Source organism: Natator depressus, chromosome 25, assembly GCF_965152275.1.
Source record: "Natator depressus isolate rNatDep1 chromosome 25, rNatDep2.hap1, whole genome shotgun sequence".
Lineage (NCBI taxonomy): Eukaryota > Metazoa > Chordata > Testudines > Cheloniidae > Natator > Natator depressus.
Window position 1 is genome coordinate 10891401 of NC_134258.1, and position 17008 is coordinate 10908408.

The following is a 17008-nucleotide window of genomic DNA, read 5'->3' on the forward strand; positions in this document are numbered from 1 at the left end:
CTCACACACGCGCGCACCCAGAGCTTTAAAGGCCTCGCAGATTTATGAATGAGCGGAGCCGCCCCGCCCTCCGCCCGCTGCCATTGGCTGGGACGTCGCCGGGCAGCCCCCCCGCCGGAGAAGCGGCGGCTCTGTCAATGGCAGGAGTCCCCAGGTCCGGCCGGCCCCGCGTGGCGTCTGCTCCTGCTGCGGCTGAGACCGAGACGCGGCCGGCGCCCGGGAGTCCCCGCTGCCCCCCGCTCTGACCCTGACTCCAGCAGCGGCCGGGCAGGGAGCCAGGGCTGGGGGCACCCGCCCGCTCCTGCCTGCCCTGGCTGGGCTTCCCCAGGGGCTGCTGCCCGCTGACCCCTTCCTGGGGGGGGGTCCCCCTGCCCTAGGAGCCCTGCGGGGAAGCTGGCACCGGGGATGCCCCCGGGGAGCTCTTGGCTGGGCTGGCAACGCGCCCCGCGCCTCCCGCCAGCCTGAGCCCGGGCATGTGCTGGAACCCGTCATAGCGCATGGTCCCACCCGTCCCGCCTGCCGCCTGGACCTCCTGCCCCCGGGACTGCCATGGGGCGGCGGGGGCTGGCCCGCCCCTGCTCTCTCTGGCTCTGCCTGGCCCTCTCGCTGCTCGCCGGATCGGCCCATGGGGACCCGCCGGGGAGCAACCACTCGGGGGCCACCAGCAGGCGCCCCCGGAGCTATAATCATCTGGAGGGCGACGTGCGCTGGAGGAGGCTGTACGGCGCCACTCACTTCTTCCTGTGCATCGACAGCAGTGGCAAGGTGCAAGGCACACGGTGGAAGGAAAGTCCTAACAGTGAGTCTGGAGGGCACCGGGGTGGGGGAGTCCCCAGGGGACATTAGAGGCCTGTGCCCCAGGTATCAGGGGCTAGTGGTTTGAGCACTGGCCTGGGAGCCAGGAACAGGTCCTTTCTCACCCTTGCTCTGCCTCTGGCTGCAACCCAGGGTGCATCACTTTGCCTCCTTGTGCCTCAGTTTCCCTGTCTGTGACATGGGAGTCAAGACTTGGCGGGGAGGGCTTGGTTAATGTGTGTAAAGGGCTTTGAAGGTGGAAAGCTCTGTTATTAATGGTCCTGTCCCCACTTCCCGGGCCCTGATCCTTCCTAAACTGCTGGTGGACCTGGTCTTTTTGTCTGGCTGTTTGGAGCCCAGGTTCCCCCAGGTTCCCACTCCCATCACAAAGGAAAATAACAGTAAGAGAGTCACCATGAGGAGAGGTGCTTGCCCAGCGGGGTCATTACAAGCATGTTAACTCTCAGAGATGTACATAGGCCCTGGGGAGCATCCGTGTATATGGATGCCAGAGTGGAGAGGTGGTGTGCTGGATACACTGCGGCAGGTGTTTTTTCTGAGGAATTTTTCGGGGATTACTTAGTGCTGTTTGGCCCACTGCTGCAGGGAGAGAATGCCATCAAAGGCAGCAGGAGTTTTCATTGCATTGAGACCACCTGATCGGGCACGAACATAACCATAACACACTGAGCACTTCCCATCGCTCGATCACAAAGTGCTCCACAAAGGTGGGTAGGCGCCGTTATCCCCATTTTACAGGAGGAGAAACTGAGGCCCGAGCGGGGAAGCGACTTACCCAAGGACAGGCAGGATGGACCATGTGTCATGAAGAGAGCAGGGGTTTTCAAAGACGGGAAGCTCTGTTTAAAGCAGAGCTGGGGGAGTTTGGCTCTAGCTGCAGCCATGAACCATGGGGCCGGATCCAGGTTTTTATTCCAGTTCGGATTCAGGCCCATCTCTCACGGAAACTCAAGTAAGGCCCGGACTTTCAGAAGTGATTAGCAACAGCTTGAGCTGCGTCAGAGAAGCCTGATTTTCAGAAGGGACCTGAGCACCTGCTCTCTAAAGTAGCTTCAAGTTGGGCCCCCAAACTCACTGCATCACTTTTGAAAATCTCGCTGTATGTATGCACTAGAAGATCTCCTGCAAGGCCACCGGAAATCTCCAATTCCCCCCGCATCCCAGCCCTGAGGCCCAGCCCCTGCAATCAACACCCGGCCTCATCAGGCCGTCGGGACAGCAGCTTCTTGTCTGGTCGCTAATAATTCTCTTTTTGTTTTGCCCTGTGATTGAGTCGCCTGTCCAGCTCCGTGCAGCGATGAGCTCACACTAGATCACAGGGCCACTTGCCTGCTGCTAATGAGGGTCAGGATGGGCTTGTGACCTGGGACTCGGGGGATCTGGGTTCACCTGCCAGCTCTGACACTGACGCCTTGTGCAGCCTTGGGTGAGGCACTTTAAAGCCCAGATCCTCAACGATATTTAGGCATCTAACTCCCATTGGTTTGAATGGGATCTGGGCTATATACCTTTGAGGACCTGGGCTTTAATCTTTCTGGCCCTCAGTTCCCCATCTGTAAAATGGGGATAATAATCCCTTTTCCATGCCCTTTGGCTACGCTATTGTAAATTCTTGGGCTCTTTTATTCTCTATATGTTATCAATGGGTGCCTGATCTTGGCCTTATTGGAAAACGGAAAATTGGAAAACGTCCAGTAGAGGGCAACAAAAGTGATTAGGGGACTGGAACACATGACTTATGAGGAGAGGCTGAGGGAACTGGGATTGTTTAGTCTGCGGAAGAGAAGAATGAGGGGGATTTGCTAGTTGCTTTCAACTACCTGAAAGGGGGTTCCAAAGAGGATGGCTCTAGACTGTTCTCAGTGGTAGCAGATGACAGAACGAGGAGTAATGGTCTCAAGTTGCAGTGGGGGAGATTTAGGTTGGATATTAGGAAAAACTTTTTCACTAGGAGGGTGGTGAAACACTGGAATGCGTTACCTAGGGAGGTGGTGGAATCTCCTTCCTTTGAAGTTTTTAAGGTCAGGCTTGACAAAGCCCTGGCTGGGATAATTTAGTTGGGGATTGGTCCTGCTTTGGGCAGGGGTTGGACTAGATGACCTCCTGAGGTCCCTTCCAACCTCGATAGTCTATGATTCTATGATTCTTAGAGACGCTCTTGTAGTGTTAATACGTAGAAGAATCGCTCTTAAGATGAGTTGGGCTTGAACCAAATTTCTGTTGGAGCAGGAGGCTCAGAATCCAGGTCTGACTTTTTGCACACTGAGGCATCCTCTAGTCTTAGCACACCTCCGCTACATTAATCCTGGCCCATTCCAAGCCCGCTTCCCAGACGCCTGGAATTCTACCCAGCTCTCCCTGTGCAACAGACTGGCCCTGAAATGCAGCAAGGAACTTTGCGCATCTGCCTTTGCGTCAGTGCCCAGAACCGCATCCTAATTAATGTCAGGAGGCCTGGGCAGATGCATGGAGGCCTGTGTTTGTTACAGGAGGCCAGATATTGCTGTTATGTTACCTTTGCATAGAGCCCGAGTACTTAATAGTCAAATACGAAGGTGAGGCCACTGTCCCAAATAGCGTGCAGCCTGACCAGATCGGACAGCATTATGGTATGACATCTCGAGTGCATTAAGGAAGGATCAGGGAAAATCACAGCAAGGGTATCAGGAGCATCACATTGCCTGGCTGCTTTGCTACAGCAGGGTAACCTGCATCCCCCAGAGAGGAGGTGTGGGGAGGAGCCTGATGCTAGGAGACAGTAACAACACCACAAGATTAGGTCTTTCCCTGGGGCATGAGGCTGGCTCTTTGTCTCCTCCACCAGCCTCTAATCAGGAGGGCCACACCAGGCTGCTGGCAGGAGGAGGTGGCCAGTGGCCCCTCTATGCTGGAGGGTCTCAGTTCATCAGGGTTCGGCTGTAAGTATTTTCACTGTGGAAGCAAAGTCCTGATTCAGTTCCACTCTCTCCCTGCTCTGCCGGTCCCCACCCCTCTCCCATGTCCTCGATAACAGCGCTGCAGCTCCTGGCGGGACTTGGCACCCAAATGCGGCCACGGAGACAGGGACGGGAGGCTGATGGTATCTTGAAGAGAAAAGCCCTGGCGCCGGGAAAGCTGCCTGAGATCTGTGCACAATCCGAGGGGTTGACTCCTGCAGGAGTTGGATCCTGTCCTTGCTTGCACCCAGGCACTTCCACTGACCCTAACGAGGGTGGAGTCTAGCCTAGCGTGGCTAGGTGATGACTAACATGGCCCAGATCGGCCAGGGTTACCCTTCCCTGTGAGTTTGGTCCAGTTTATTATTGGTGTGACAGTAGCACCTACAGGCTCCGGCTGAAATCTGGACCCCATTGTGCTGGGAAGCGAACAGACAGAGAGACTCTTCCCCCCAAAAGTTTACAATCATAAGAAACAAGACCGACAAAGGATGATCTCTATTGTACAGATAGGGAAACTGAGGCACAGAGCGACGGGCCTGACTCTACACAGGGGCTCGGTGGCAGAGCCAGGTTTTTCCTCTGAAGCTGATGGTTGCCAACACCAAGGGCCCAAGTGGGAGGATTGCGTCGCCCTTCGCTCCTGCCAAGCTCCCCAACAGGAGCCGAAGGCTTGGAAAGGAACAATGAAGGCAGAACAGGGACTCCATATCGGCCCTGGCTAACAGCACGGCCTGGGGTGATGTTGGGGGGCACGGACTTTGTGCGGATGCTGCCGCAACAGAAACATATGCTGTCCTGGAGCCTCCCACAGGAAACTTGGCCAGATCAGCTCCTCCTGGGAGCTCCGATTGCTGTGCAGCCCCCGCTGCTAAGCCTGAGGCTGGCCAAGGTGGAATCTAGCCTCTTACTGGGGTGGCGATTTTATTGCGCTAGGGAACAGAGACACTATCGGGTTTGAACTCCCAGGACAGATCCAGCCGGGACTGAGAGCAGACCCACTTGTGTTATTTTTAGAGAAGCAAACGTCCTTTGTTATTAACAGCAGCAGTCGCAGAGGATCATTAAACCTGACTGGAGTCGCAGCCACCTAATTAGCTTCTCACCACCCAGGCAGTTTGCTCGGGGCTTTGCTCAGACCGTGCAAAAGACGACTGGTCGGTTTCACTGGTTTCTAGCCAGCGCCAGGTCCTGGCTCCTGGGTACGAGTGCAACCCTGCGACAGGTGGGTGGCAAATGCCACAGAGGAGGAGGTAAATTTCCCTTCCCCCTAGGAATGGATCTGACCCCTCCCATTTTAGACAGAAGCCAACCAATAACCGAGGGGCTTAAGAGAAATTTTCCCGTAAGCGCCTGCTGCAGCGTTTCACGCACCTTCCTCTGAAGTAGCTGGTGCTGGGGCCTGTTGGAGACGGGGTGATGGGCTCTTAGTCTGATCTGGCAGTTTCTGTGCTCCCATTGATCCCAGGCTTCACCAACACTGGTCTTTGTAAAACACCACTTTCATCCTGACCATGTCCTTTTAATGGCCGCGATGAGCCAAAATTAGAGACTGGGGACGGTGCGCTGGATGCAAAACAGGGACAGAGAAAGTTGCTTAATGGAGCCCAGTTTTGCTCATGCTAAGAGATGAAGTGGTGTCCAGCTGAATGTGAAAATCTAAGGGGGATGTTTTCACAAGAGAGAGAGGCCGGGGTCTTACTCGGAAGATGCCCCATCCTGGCTCCCCTCCACACACAAAACTCTAGTGCTGTGGTGCTTTAAACCTGGGTTACCTGGCCCATCCTGTCCTGAGTGCTGGGTTCACGCCAGCTGGTAACCCACCCTCTTTGCAGGGAGGATGTGGGCTTGCACCACTCGAATGCTTCCTGTCCTCCAATGCCTTCCCACAATCCCCCCCGGGTGCCTGGAAAGACAGACAAATCCTCCCACAAGTCATTGGGCGGGGGCAAAAATCAGAGAGCAGCTAGGCTGATTGCAGCACAAAGCAGCATGGGATATGCCCCAGGAGCCCTAGCTCCAGCCCACGAGGAGCGCTGCGCCAGCGAGGGGCGTGGCTTTGCAGCACCGTGACCGCTCACCCCTGGGCTGAGCTAACCCAGACTCAGCCGCTGATCCCCCTGCGTTGCTCCCACTGTCCCGGGAGCTGCCCACTGCAGCAAAGCCCGGGGCACGTGCCCCAGCGGCTGGGTTTGGAACGGAAAGTCCCACCGGAGGTTTTATTCTCTGCTTCCAGGGGTGCTGGGGGAGAGGAGAGGGAGAACAGAATGGGCCTCCTCAATGGGTCCTGGGCCTGGTCCATTGCCATCAGTGGGAGCCTGTCCACAGGCTGCCCTGGGTGCTGGAGCAAGCCCCGCGTCGGCCGTTTGTAGCGACGGGTCCGTTCGCCTGCAGCTACGTCAGGACGCTGTGGCACAAAGCAAAGTAAGGAGCCTGCTGGCTGCTTCCAGAGCGAGAGAGACTAATCTCTGTCCTTGCCAGCAGGGGGTGCTGCGGGAAACAGTCTGACCTGATCGCCAGGGCCAGAGGATGTGTCCAGAACCCCCTTGGCATATAAATCTATGGCAGCTTCTCCCCGGCTCCAGAAATGAGCCTGCCCCGTCTCTCCAACTCCTTTGTAACAGCCGCTGCAGCCACCCCAACTGGGACCATGGTGAATGGTCCTTTCATGTGAAATAATTTGGCCTAAATTGTTATCTGTCCATCCATCCATCTGTGGAGCCCAACATGCATGCATCTGTCTGTCTGTCTGCCTCCTATGGGGTCTGGAGCCTTCTCCCTTGCTCAAAGTTCCTGCCAGTTTCCCACCCACCTCCTTTACCCTGACCGAGGGCAGCTCCTGCCACTTCTCCCGTCCTCATTTGCTCGGTCGCCCCTGGGAGCTCTTCCCCTCTCTCTGGAGAGTAAGAGCACGTCCTCCGCCTTCCCCCCATGTGGGGCCTGGGGCGATGGGGGAGAATTCTGGCTTGCCGGTGCTGGCCCATCAGAACAATGGGAGGTTGATTGCAAATACACCAGTGGACTGAGCTGGGGAGCATTGAGTGGGTATCTAGACCCACTCTCCCCGCTCCCCCAAGCCTCTGCAAGGGGTGCAGGATGCCATGTGCCTTCCAATTCCCAGCCAGCTTCCCCATCCGTGAAGTGCAATCGGAAACAATAAAGAGCCAGATGACCTTTGATCCTCAGAGGCTGCCAGGCTTCCTCTGAGCTGGCCTCGTTAATGAAAGACTTCCTGCCTTGTGATCATGCACAGCCGCCCGCCTGCCCCTTGCTGTCCTGCTCTGGCCCTATTTACGAGGGATGTTTGGGGCACGAACCAGACCAGATTTGGCTGGAAACTCCAGGTCTAGGACAGCAGGTCAGGTGGCAGCTGCGAAAATGCACCTGGCTCCCTGACTCAACCCTGGGCTCTCTCTTGGTGTCCTTTAAGCCGCTGCACGCATGGCTCCATCCGTGCATCATGCGGCACCCCCTGCAGGGTCACTGCAGTCTGCACCTGCCCCTTGCACCTCCCCTGTGTTTAGACGGCAAACTCTTTGGGGCAGGACCAATCGACCAGCGCCCGAGTAGAAGGGTGGACTCGCTGCAGGTGGGCCCCTTCGTGGCGGGGCACGGCCTAGCAGGCTTTGTTCGAATGCTCCTGGCGAAGGTTGCTCCAGCCCTGCAGGGGTCAACTCTTCGGCCAAGTCGTAGTTTGTTTCCACCCCTTCCGGGGTAAGAGAAAATCCAACACAGCAAATGTCCAATGTTGTTATGACAGGTTTGCAACCCACGACTCTGGGTCCTGTGGTCTGTACTCACCCTTGTCCTGGGGTATTCAAAAGTCCTGATCCCCTTGTCTCTGCAGGTTTTTTCTCCACCACCTTCCCTGGTGGCTGGTAGAGGAACCCAGGCCCCTTCTCTCCTCTAGGTTCCAGCCCAGGAAGCCTGTAGGGAACAGCCTGGGTCTGTCTATTCAGACTCATCCCTGCTGCCTCCCATGGGTGTCTTCCTACGCTGGGCTGGCAGTAGGCCTTTCCCCACAGCCCCCTCCTGGGACAACCGGGCAGCTGTATTTCCCTCCGGTGCTCCAAGGTTTCAGCCCTCACCCTTCCTTCAGGGCTGTACGCCCCAGCATTCTTCCCTAGCGCTCACCCACAAATCCCCAAACCACAGATACAATCTTAAGCCCCTATTGCCCTTCCCAGTCTCCTGCACTGCTCTGCGCCTTCTCGCTTCCTCTCTCCTGGGTCTCCCGCAGCTGAGGTTCACCTGATTCCTTTCTAGGTGGCCTTGCTTAATTAACCCTCTCCAGGTGTCAACAGGTAGGCTGATTGAGTGCTGAAGCTCCCACGAACCTCTGAATGCCGGTGTGGGGCATATACCCCCATCCAGCCTGGCGCAATGGGGCTCTGATCCCTAGCTGCTCCAGTGATACAAAGAACAAGTGGGATGCTGTGCTGAAAACCCCACCTGCCCCAAAGAAAAGAGGTTTGTCAGTGTCACTGAGTGGATTTCACACTCTCTCCTCCCAGGGCCACAGCCACTAAGGGGGATGCTTCTGTAGCTCCTGGTAGGAGTGTGTGTGTGTGGGGGGGGGATGTCTTTGTCCTCCTCTAGTGGCAAATCCACAAAAGAGGATAAGAGCCTGCGGGAGCTGCCAGTTAATGGAGTTACTCCTTTCGCTCAAGCATTAGAGGTGTGGTGGTGCTAAGGAGGGCAGGCCTCCAGCACGGTATGTGGGGGAAGGAGACACCCTCCCAGGGAACCACTGCTGTGGAGAATGGACACAGAGACTGGAGATCCCTCCCCAGAACTGGGTTTAATAGGAGAGCTGGGATCTCCCAAGAGTGTAGCACAGTAATAGAAGTGGTAGCATGGTCTAGAAGTCTGAGCAACCACCTGCGGGCCAGGAGCTCCTGACCTGAGTGCCTGGCTCTGATGCTGACTTGCTGTGGCAGCTTGGGTGACTCACAGCCCCTTTGTGCCTCAGTTTCCCCAGTTGCAAAATGGGACTGAAAATACTTACCTCACTCCCCAGGGTGTTGTGAGAACTAGCCCTTTGCAAAATGCTGCAAGATCCTCGGGCCCCAGACAAAGGCAACATGAACTCTCCTCACACGACTGTGCGAGGAGGTGGTGCTAAGGACCCTGAGTAAGGATGGCAGTGCAGCTTGCAAGTGCCAGCATTGGGGGCGGTGAAGGAGTCAGCAGCACATGTGCGGAGCCGTGTGTCTGTGCAGAGGCTCGCTACCCCCAGGGTCTTGGCCAGAGCAGGAGCTACGGGAATCTGGAGATGGAGTTTCCTGAAACCGTGCTGGGTGTTTCCATTGTAAACCCTGCCTTGTCTGGCCACATGCCTTTCGCATTAGTGTCTCTGCTAGAAGATCTGCCAGCCACCCACCCACCTCTGGCCAAGCACAGAGCCAGAGCCCAGGCTAGTTCTCTATTACAACTGCACCCCTTTTCTCCTCATGTACTCCTCCACCCCCACATATTCAGACACCCGCTAACAATCCACGGGACATAAATCCTCCCCCAGCCCTGTCCCCACACACACACACACACACACCCATCTGTATTCCCTCCACTTGCACTCACATCCACCCACATTCCCATGTGCACACACCCTCTGCCACCCCCATTCTCACATCTCCTCCTCTCGTTCAAACACAGCCCCGGCCTTGCACTGAGCCCCCCACCTTCCCTTTCGTATACACACGGCCGCACCCCTCCACCCCTATTCTCACAAGTACGCAGGCGTGCACACCCCTCCATCCATTCACACAGACACACTGCACCTGTGCCTCCCTGGCGGGCAATGCATGAAATGTGTACATGTGCAAGCTATGTGCATGGCATGTACATCTCCACTGCATACGTCGCGTAACGTGTATAGGCAGAGGGTACATGTGTAATGCATGTCACATATTATTGTATATGGGCAGAGCATCTGTACGGGATTTGTTTCTGCAGGTAACGTGTAGCATGTATATATGCAAAGCATGTACCCATGCACACGTATACACGCTGCAAATACACCCAACCCCTCTTTGCCCAAGGCTGAGTCCTCTCTCTCTCCTTGGAAGGTGGGTCAGCGATTTGCAGGCTGACATGAGGAAGTCATCCTGGGCCTGGTCGGTCACCGAGGACGTGGCTCACAGAGCTAGGACAGGGCCGGAGTTTCCTAAGAGGAAGGGAAAAGAAGCAGTTTGGAAAAAACCAAAGCCAGCGACACTGGGGAGCGGGGAAGAATTGCAGTTTTACCACTTTAATCCCTTCAGTTCCTCTTTCCTCATCTTTTTCCCCCCTCTGCCACTCAGCGAAAGCAGCCAGGAGCTAGGGCCAGGCTCTCTGCTCCCCTTAGGCCGCAGGGCCTGTTCTTCACAGACCCCAAAGGCACGGGAGCTAACGAAGGACCCCTGGGAGGGCGCTGAGGTGAAAGAGCCTGGGATGATCTAACAGCGGGGTCGGTACCTGAAGATCAGGAATCATGTTTCGACTAAACACACAACACAGCTGCCAATTAGGAGGAAATAAATCAGGGGTCAGCGCCGGTCAAAGACTGACCATTTGTTCCAGCCACGTGGAGGTTTTGCTTAGATCCCTTGCGCCTGGCTCTAGGGAAGCAGCTGGTCCCAAGGGAGAGGGGAAAATAAATCACACAACGAATCTGGACTTTTCCCTGCAGGGAAATCCGTCCCACACTTTCATCTCCTTGACAGCGTGAAAGGACGGCTGTGGCTGCGGCTAATGCAGCTAGGGACAAGCTGGGGTGCTTTTGTTCTTTGCTCTTCCTCGGAAAAGGCAGGCCTGATCTCACGGCCCGTGCAGCTCGTGATCAAAGCGCTGGCCTGTTTTTCAAGCTGGAGCTCAGAGAACATAGCAAGGGGATAGAAATCCCAATTCCACAGCCAGCGCCTGAGATGGTAACCATGCTTTCCCTTTCATGCAGCACCTTTCATCCCAGGATCTCCCAGCACAAGTTGCTGGGCTGGTGGAGAAGGGGAGGGGAATTCCCTCCCCTCTAAGGACTATTGGGTGCAGTTCTCTGGCTTGTGTCATGCAGAAAGTCAGACGATGAGCATAAATTATAGGGCCCGAACGGACTGTTAAATCTCATCCCAGGGATTTTTCTTGGCTGACCACATGAGGCACTAAGAACACTATCCGCCCCGGGTCACACGGGGTGGGAACTGGGAATAGAACCCAGGCGTCCCAACTCCTCCTCTGCACTACCAGACTGCATGCCTTCCTGTGCTCACAGCACCTCTTGCAACTCAGTTGTGCTAGGCCTTTGGAAAGGTCCACCTGAACCTCCGGCTTTCCTAGTCTCTCCTTAGTTTTGCTCATGGTGGTGAGATGCTTCCCAGATCCCTGTGACAAATGGCAGTTGTGGGTCTCCTGGATTTTGTCCAGGCAGTTCTTGTGCTGGAACATGATGCCTGATGTTAGCAGACCGGATATTCGAAAGGACCAGCAGCAACTCGGTGGTTGTTTGGTCTCGTAATCCCGGTTATTCTCATTGTTTGATTCAATTGGACATCAACTAGCTTGGTGGGGGAAGAGCTTAACCACCCTGGAGCACGGCAGAGAGCTAGCACCGAGCTGAACAGTGTATGTGCATTTGCCCCCCCAGGTTGAGCCGGGAAGCTTATTTGGGGGTCATTTTTGCTCATAATCTTCTCAGCTATGTGGGTGAGGCATTCTTTGTAGATAAGTATACAAGCTAGGAGTTACTCCTCGATATACGGCTAGCAGGTCCCATGCCCGTTGTTTTCCACTCAAGACGACGTGGGGCTCTTGCGAAGCATTGGCGTGACACAGATGGAAGTATGACCACACAGTCTTTGACACCTGGGTCTTAAGACTCCACTTCTTGCAAGAGTCTGATGCTACCACGCCTTAGTTCAGGTTGTCCCCAATCTTTTGGAAGTCTGTCTCTTGAAACGAGGCAGATGTCATCTGCATACCTGAATGGCCTTGAGAGTGGGGGGGGGGGGGGGGAGGGGCAGATCATTTATCAATATGTTGGGGGCAAGAGCAGATCCCTGGAAGAGTCCATTTTTCTGTATCCTCCGTGCGCTCAGTTTACTGCCTAACATCACCTGGAATGGTCTGTTTCAAAGCATCCTGTCGGGCTTCAGGGGCATCTCGTCCCATCCCCGGCTCTCAAGGGCAACTGGAATTTGGCTCCTTGGTTGCGAGCATTTTACAGAAAGAAAAAACACTGATACAAACTGTGTTTTATTGAAGCAATAAACATTCCTGTTGAGCTCTGGTCAGTCTCAGCAGATAACTCCAGGACGGAGCAAAGCTGCTCCTGGCACCTGAGAACCAGGCCAACCCCTAGTCCCCACTGGAAGCCAGGAAAGAGTGGCAAGGTTGGGAGAAACTTTTACCTGACCAGCCAACCCGTAACAGTTTGTACTGAGGACAGTCCGATCTCTTTCTAGCCTGTTCTCACTTCTTTAAGAGTCAAACTGGACTGTAGTCGAACACACTGTTACCATGTAGAACGCAAAGGAAAAAGATCAGCTCCCGCACGGCCATTGATTCAGAAGCTAGCAGGAACCTTCTGCAGAGCAGAATGTTGTACAGACCTTGGTCCTGGCGCCGATGTTCGCTCCAGCAGAATATGGTGGAGCAGTTTAGGGCAGAAGGCAGCATCCGCATCTGGTTGATGCGGAACCGAACGCAGTGACATGTACCATTTGCAATTGCCTTCGCCACACATTAATATCTAATTTGTATCTACTGGCACACAGAGCTCCCCCAAAACTTAGACAAGGCGCCATCCTTTTGCAGCAGCCATTCATGTTCATGCCCAGTGCCAATCCCAGATGAATCATGGCATATTAGGGCTGACAACTGTGTCCTCGGAAAGTGGCAGCAACTCTGGGATCGAGAGACCGGCATGCTGCTGAATTTCAGAAGTCCTAATTTACCTGCTTGCAACTTGGGATGCAGATCCTAGATGAGGCTCCACAGGCTGACTGACTGCATGGGCCAGAGCAGCTACCACAATGCAGAAAGGTGACTTAGTCCAATCTTCCCCGTGGGAGGGTGGGGCAGTGAGGCAGAGAGTTCCACATGTGGGGCAGGAGTGCACGTTTAGAAGATTGGAGGGGGGGGGGGGACTGCAACACCTTGGTGCCCTCGATGATGCAGCCGTTAGAGGGCCGAACAGTCAACTTGTGGCACGTACAAAAGAAGAAATCACCACCACTGTGCCTCAGTTTCCCCATTTGTACAAGAGGGATAATGATGCAGACCTCCTCTGTAAAGCACTTTGAGATCTACTGACAAAAGAGCTCCATCTAACCACTAGGTATTAGCAACATAAAAAACAAATCACTCTAAGGGCTTTGTTTGCATTCAGGAGAGCTGGCAGCAGTCTGAGTAGCTGGCCCCTAAGCACAGACAAGGGCAGGAACTGTTTGCACTGATTAGCTCAGTCAACATCCACACATGCTTGTGATCAGGACAGACACCTATTAGTCTGGTGAGCTACATTCGTTTTCTTTCAGAGTAGCAGCCGTGTTAGTCTGTATTCACAGCAAGAAAAGGAATACCTGTGGCACCTTAGAGACTAACCAATTTATTTGAGCATAAGCTTTCGTGAGCTACAGCTCACTCCATCGGATGCATCAGTTTTCTTCTTTGTGCATTCCAGGGCATTCGGTGTTGTCTGAGCTCCTGGGGATAGAGGCTTTGGGACAGATCCGCAGGTGGCATAAAGTCACTGTAGATCTATTGAGGTCAATGGAGTTTTTCTGCTTCACACCAGCTGAGGATCATCTCTTGAGCTGAATCAAAGTGAAAAGTCAAAAATTTCCTAATTTATCACACAATGAAAATTCCTAGATTTCATTTCCAAAACATCGAAACGACCCGATACGGAGATATTTTGACTTTGGTTCATTTTGTGCTATATTAAAAGTCTAAATGTTTTGACTTTGGTCTGTATTCTAAATTATACCGTAAAAGTTGAAATAAAGTCAAAACAGATCGCTTTGATAATTTCCTGTCCAGTGTCGGCAACATCGATACGTTTTGCCAATTCCGTCAAGTCCGCATTTTCTGACGGAAAACGGGCATTGGAAAATTTGCAAGCAGTTCTATTGAACACGCAGTCACTCTACAGAAAAGGCTGGGCAACCCAAGGAAACTGGATTTCCCTCCCTTAGTGCATATGGCGCAGCTCTGTGCTATGGGCCGGATCAGATTGGAAGGATGAAGGCCCCAGAGCGGAGCTCTGCAAACCCAGTCTCCCTCTCCAGCTCTGTATCAAAGGGTCTTTTTGTTTTGTATTGTGGCAGGAAGGAGAAACCTCTCCAGGCTTGGAGGAACTGAAAGATCTCTCTACTGTGTGCTTTGGGCAGGGACTCTCCTTTTTACACCTAGTGCAGTGTGGCCCCAGGCTATCACAAGACAAATAATGAATACTACTAAACAACATATCACACAAGCATCTTGTTGAGCTCTGAAGCAGTGTAGGGCTTACCTTGGACTTATTTCTGATCTCACACTGCTGAAAATCGGGAGTCACTCCATTGATCTCCACGGACTGACTCCAGATTTTCACTAGAAGAACAAAGATCAGCGTTTGGCCCAAGAGCTCCTCGGTGAAATTGCATCATCTGTCTCCATTGCATTCAGCCCAAAAATCCCAGCGTGGCCGAAGCCTTGGCTTAGATTGAAGCTATTTGGAACACGGGCTCTCTTCACAGTGTGTATGGACGCCTAGCAGAGTGGCGCGCCGATCTCTGATTGAGGGCTCTTGGTGCTCCTGCAACGCAACCAATAATTGGGAGGCCGTGTTGCCCAGTGCCCAGCACACTGGATTGGGAGTCAGGAGACCTGGGTTCTAGTCTCATCACTCACCTGCGGTGTGACCCTGCCAGTCACTGCCTCGCGCCGTGCCTCAGTTTCACCTCCCACCCGTTGTCTATTTAGATGGTAAGTGCTTTGGCCATGCACTGCTGGTTATCCCGCCATCCCTCCTTAAAGCTCTCCTCGGCCAGGGGGTTTCAATGCAGCAATTTGTAACTCAGTCACTCGCTGGTTCACTTTCCAGCCTCCAGTCGCTCCCCTGTCCAGTGATACGTTAACGCTCTCAAGGGGCAAGGAAATATCTTTTATCGGACCAGCTTCTGTTGGGGAGAGACACAAGCTTCACTGCATAATGCAATGCCTTGTTAGTCACGTGACAGCAGCTGTCTGGCTCTCAGCTTTCGGGCTGCTGGGGATGGTTTGAGTCTTTAACGATGGGAGGCATTCAATTAACTCAAGCCTCCTGGGGACCATTACTGGGAAATCAGAGGTCAGGCAAGCTGGGCTAACACCCGGCAGGGTGCGAAGGGAGCGATAGGAGGATGTTTTGCTACCGGCAGCCTCATTGACAAAGGTCCAGCTAGAACCCTCCACACAAGGTGCCCTCGACAAATTCCAGCCTAGCCGACTGCACGCTGCCTCCCTTGAAGAGTTTGAATTGGATGAAAGGCTTCTTAGGTATTGAGTAGTATTGCTGTAATAAGCTGCTAAACAGCTGCCACCTTCCACCCCAGAGGTGGCTGCATTTCAGTGGCAGGCAATGCGATGGCTTCCGTCAGCGCTCGTACAAAACAGTGCTTTGCTGGCTAACGAAATGAAGCGCCTTGGCCCTGCGCCAGGGCAGCCCCGCTGTTCTCCACACCCGTTTGCGGCACGGTTACACTCTCCCGATTCAGTGCCCTGAATTCTCTGTCCCCCCCCCACAGGCATCCTGGAGATCCGGTCAGTGCGAGTGGGTGTCGTAGCCATCAAATCCGTGCACACGGGCTTCTACCTGGCCATGAACAAGAAGGGGAAAGTATACGGGTCGGTAGGTAGCAAGCTGTTTCCTCTCCTTCTCGGCCCTCCTTACATGATGCTCTGTGGGGAGCGCGGCTCGTGGCTTCGTTCTGGACCAGGGATCAGACTGGTCGGCTGGAGAATTTGGGATAGAAGCTAGCAGGACCCTGCTCGGCCCAGCCCGGCATTCAGGATATTGTGCCTGATGCTGCCAAGAGAGGGGTTGGGTAGCTGCTTAGAGACAGGCAGCCTGCTGGAAGGAAGCCCTCACTGCTGGGGGGGCTCGTAGCACATTGCTAGGAGAAGAATCCAGGAGTCTTGCCTCCTGGCCGCTTACTCTGTTAGACCCCACTCCCTTCCTGGAGCACGAGCTCCCTGACTCCTAGTCCCCTCCTGCAACCTCTGAACTTCATTCCCAGTCAGGAGCTGGGGCTATAACCCCGGACTCCTGAGGTTCCTTGCTCCAGCCCCCCCCGTCAGAGGACACCCCCCAGCCGCACCGTACTCACGGTCCTCTCTGTCTCCCCAGAAGGAGTATAACCCCAACTGCAAGTTCAAAGAGCGCATCGAGGAGAACGGCTACAACACCTACGCCTCACTACACTGGCACCACGGGGACCACCACATGTTCCTGGCCCTCAACGGCCAGGGCAAGCCCAGGCAGGGGGGCAAGATGCAGCGCCAACACCTCTCCACTCACTTCCTGCCCATGCTTGTCTCCTGAGACGCACGCAGCCGCCCTGGACCGAGTCGGGCTGGGGTTTGTATGTTTTTTTAAAAGGACTTTTTTGTGCTATTTATTATTTTTTGTAACAAAAAGGAGATGGGCTCTCCCCCTGCCCTCCAGCATGGGGAGCAGCGAAGGATTTAAAACCACTGCTTTGGACCTGCTCTCCAGCGAGCAGTGCCAAACCAGAGCCGGGACGCTGGCTCCCACTTGAATAGAACTGGCTCCCCGTGGACCAGGAAGTGGGATCATCCTGCGTGTGTCACCCTGAGCGCTGGCAGCTCCCCCGTCCCCCTGCAGCAGGCCCCAAGATCTCTGGGCATAATGCTCCAACTATTGTTCCCTCAAAAGGAGGACCACGGATGGCGTGAGGCTGAGCTACCCAAGTGGGAACAGCCAAACACTTTGGGGTTGTTTTTGTTAAATTATGTATCAATGCACGTGTATACAGTGTATGTCTCTAAGCGTCCAGGCAAATTAAAGCACTCTTCCGTATTTTTACAGTAGCCACAGGGCTGTGTCATTGCTGGAGGGTGAGCGGTAAAATCTCTGTAGTTTTGCTCTTCGGCGTTTTCTGTGCTGCATCCGCTTGGCTTTCCAAAAGCTGAAATCGCTGGTCTACAACTTGTGCCTTTGCGAGACAGAGTGGACAGCGGCCAGCTCTGGAACATGACAGCGAGAGGGGCCCATTCTTGAAAGGGCACACACAGCAATG

General features: G+C 54.3%; 1 protein-coding gene across 1 annotated transcript; it reads left to right on the top strand.

Moving 5' to 3' along the window:
• Positions 1-511: 511 nt before the first annotated feature.
• FGF22 (fibroblast growth factor 22) lies at positions 512-16757 on the top strand. The gene is made up of 3 exons (XM_074939449.1): positions 512-799; positions 15494-15597; positions 16096-16757. The coding sequence occupies exons 1-3, from the start codon at positions 550-552 to the stop codon at positions 16288-16290; spliced, it is 549 nt and encodes a 182-aa protein (XP_074795550.1). The 5' UTR covers positions 512-549; the 3' UTR covers positions 16291-16757.
• Positions 16758-17008: the final 251 nt, after the last annotated feature.

Coding starts and splice junctions, on each gene's coding strand:
- FGF22 (XM_074939449.1), top strand. CDS start 550: ATGGGGCGGCGGGGGCTGGCCCGCCCCTGCTCTCTCTGGCTCTGCCTG. Junction 800..15,493: donor GTGGAAGGAAAGTCCTAACA/GTGAGTCTGGAG, acceptor CCCCCCCCACAG/GCATCCTGGAGATCCGGTCA. Junction 15,598..16,095: donor AGGGGAAAGTATACGGGTCG/GTAGGTAGCAAG, acceptor CTGTCTCCCCAG/AAGGAGTATAACCCCAACTG.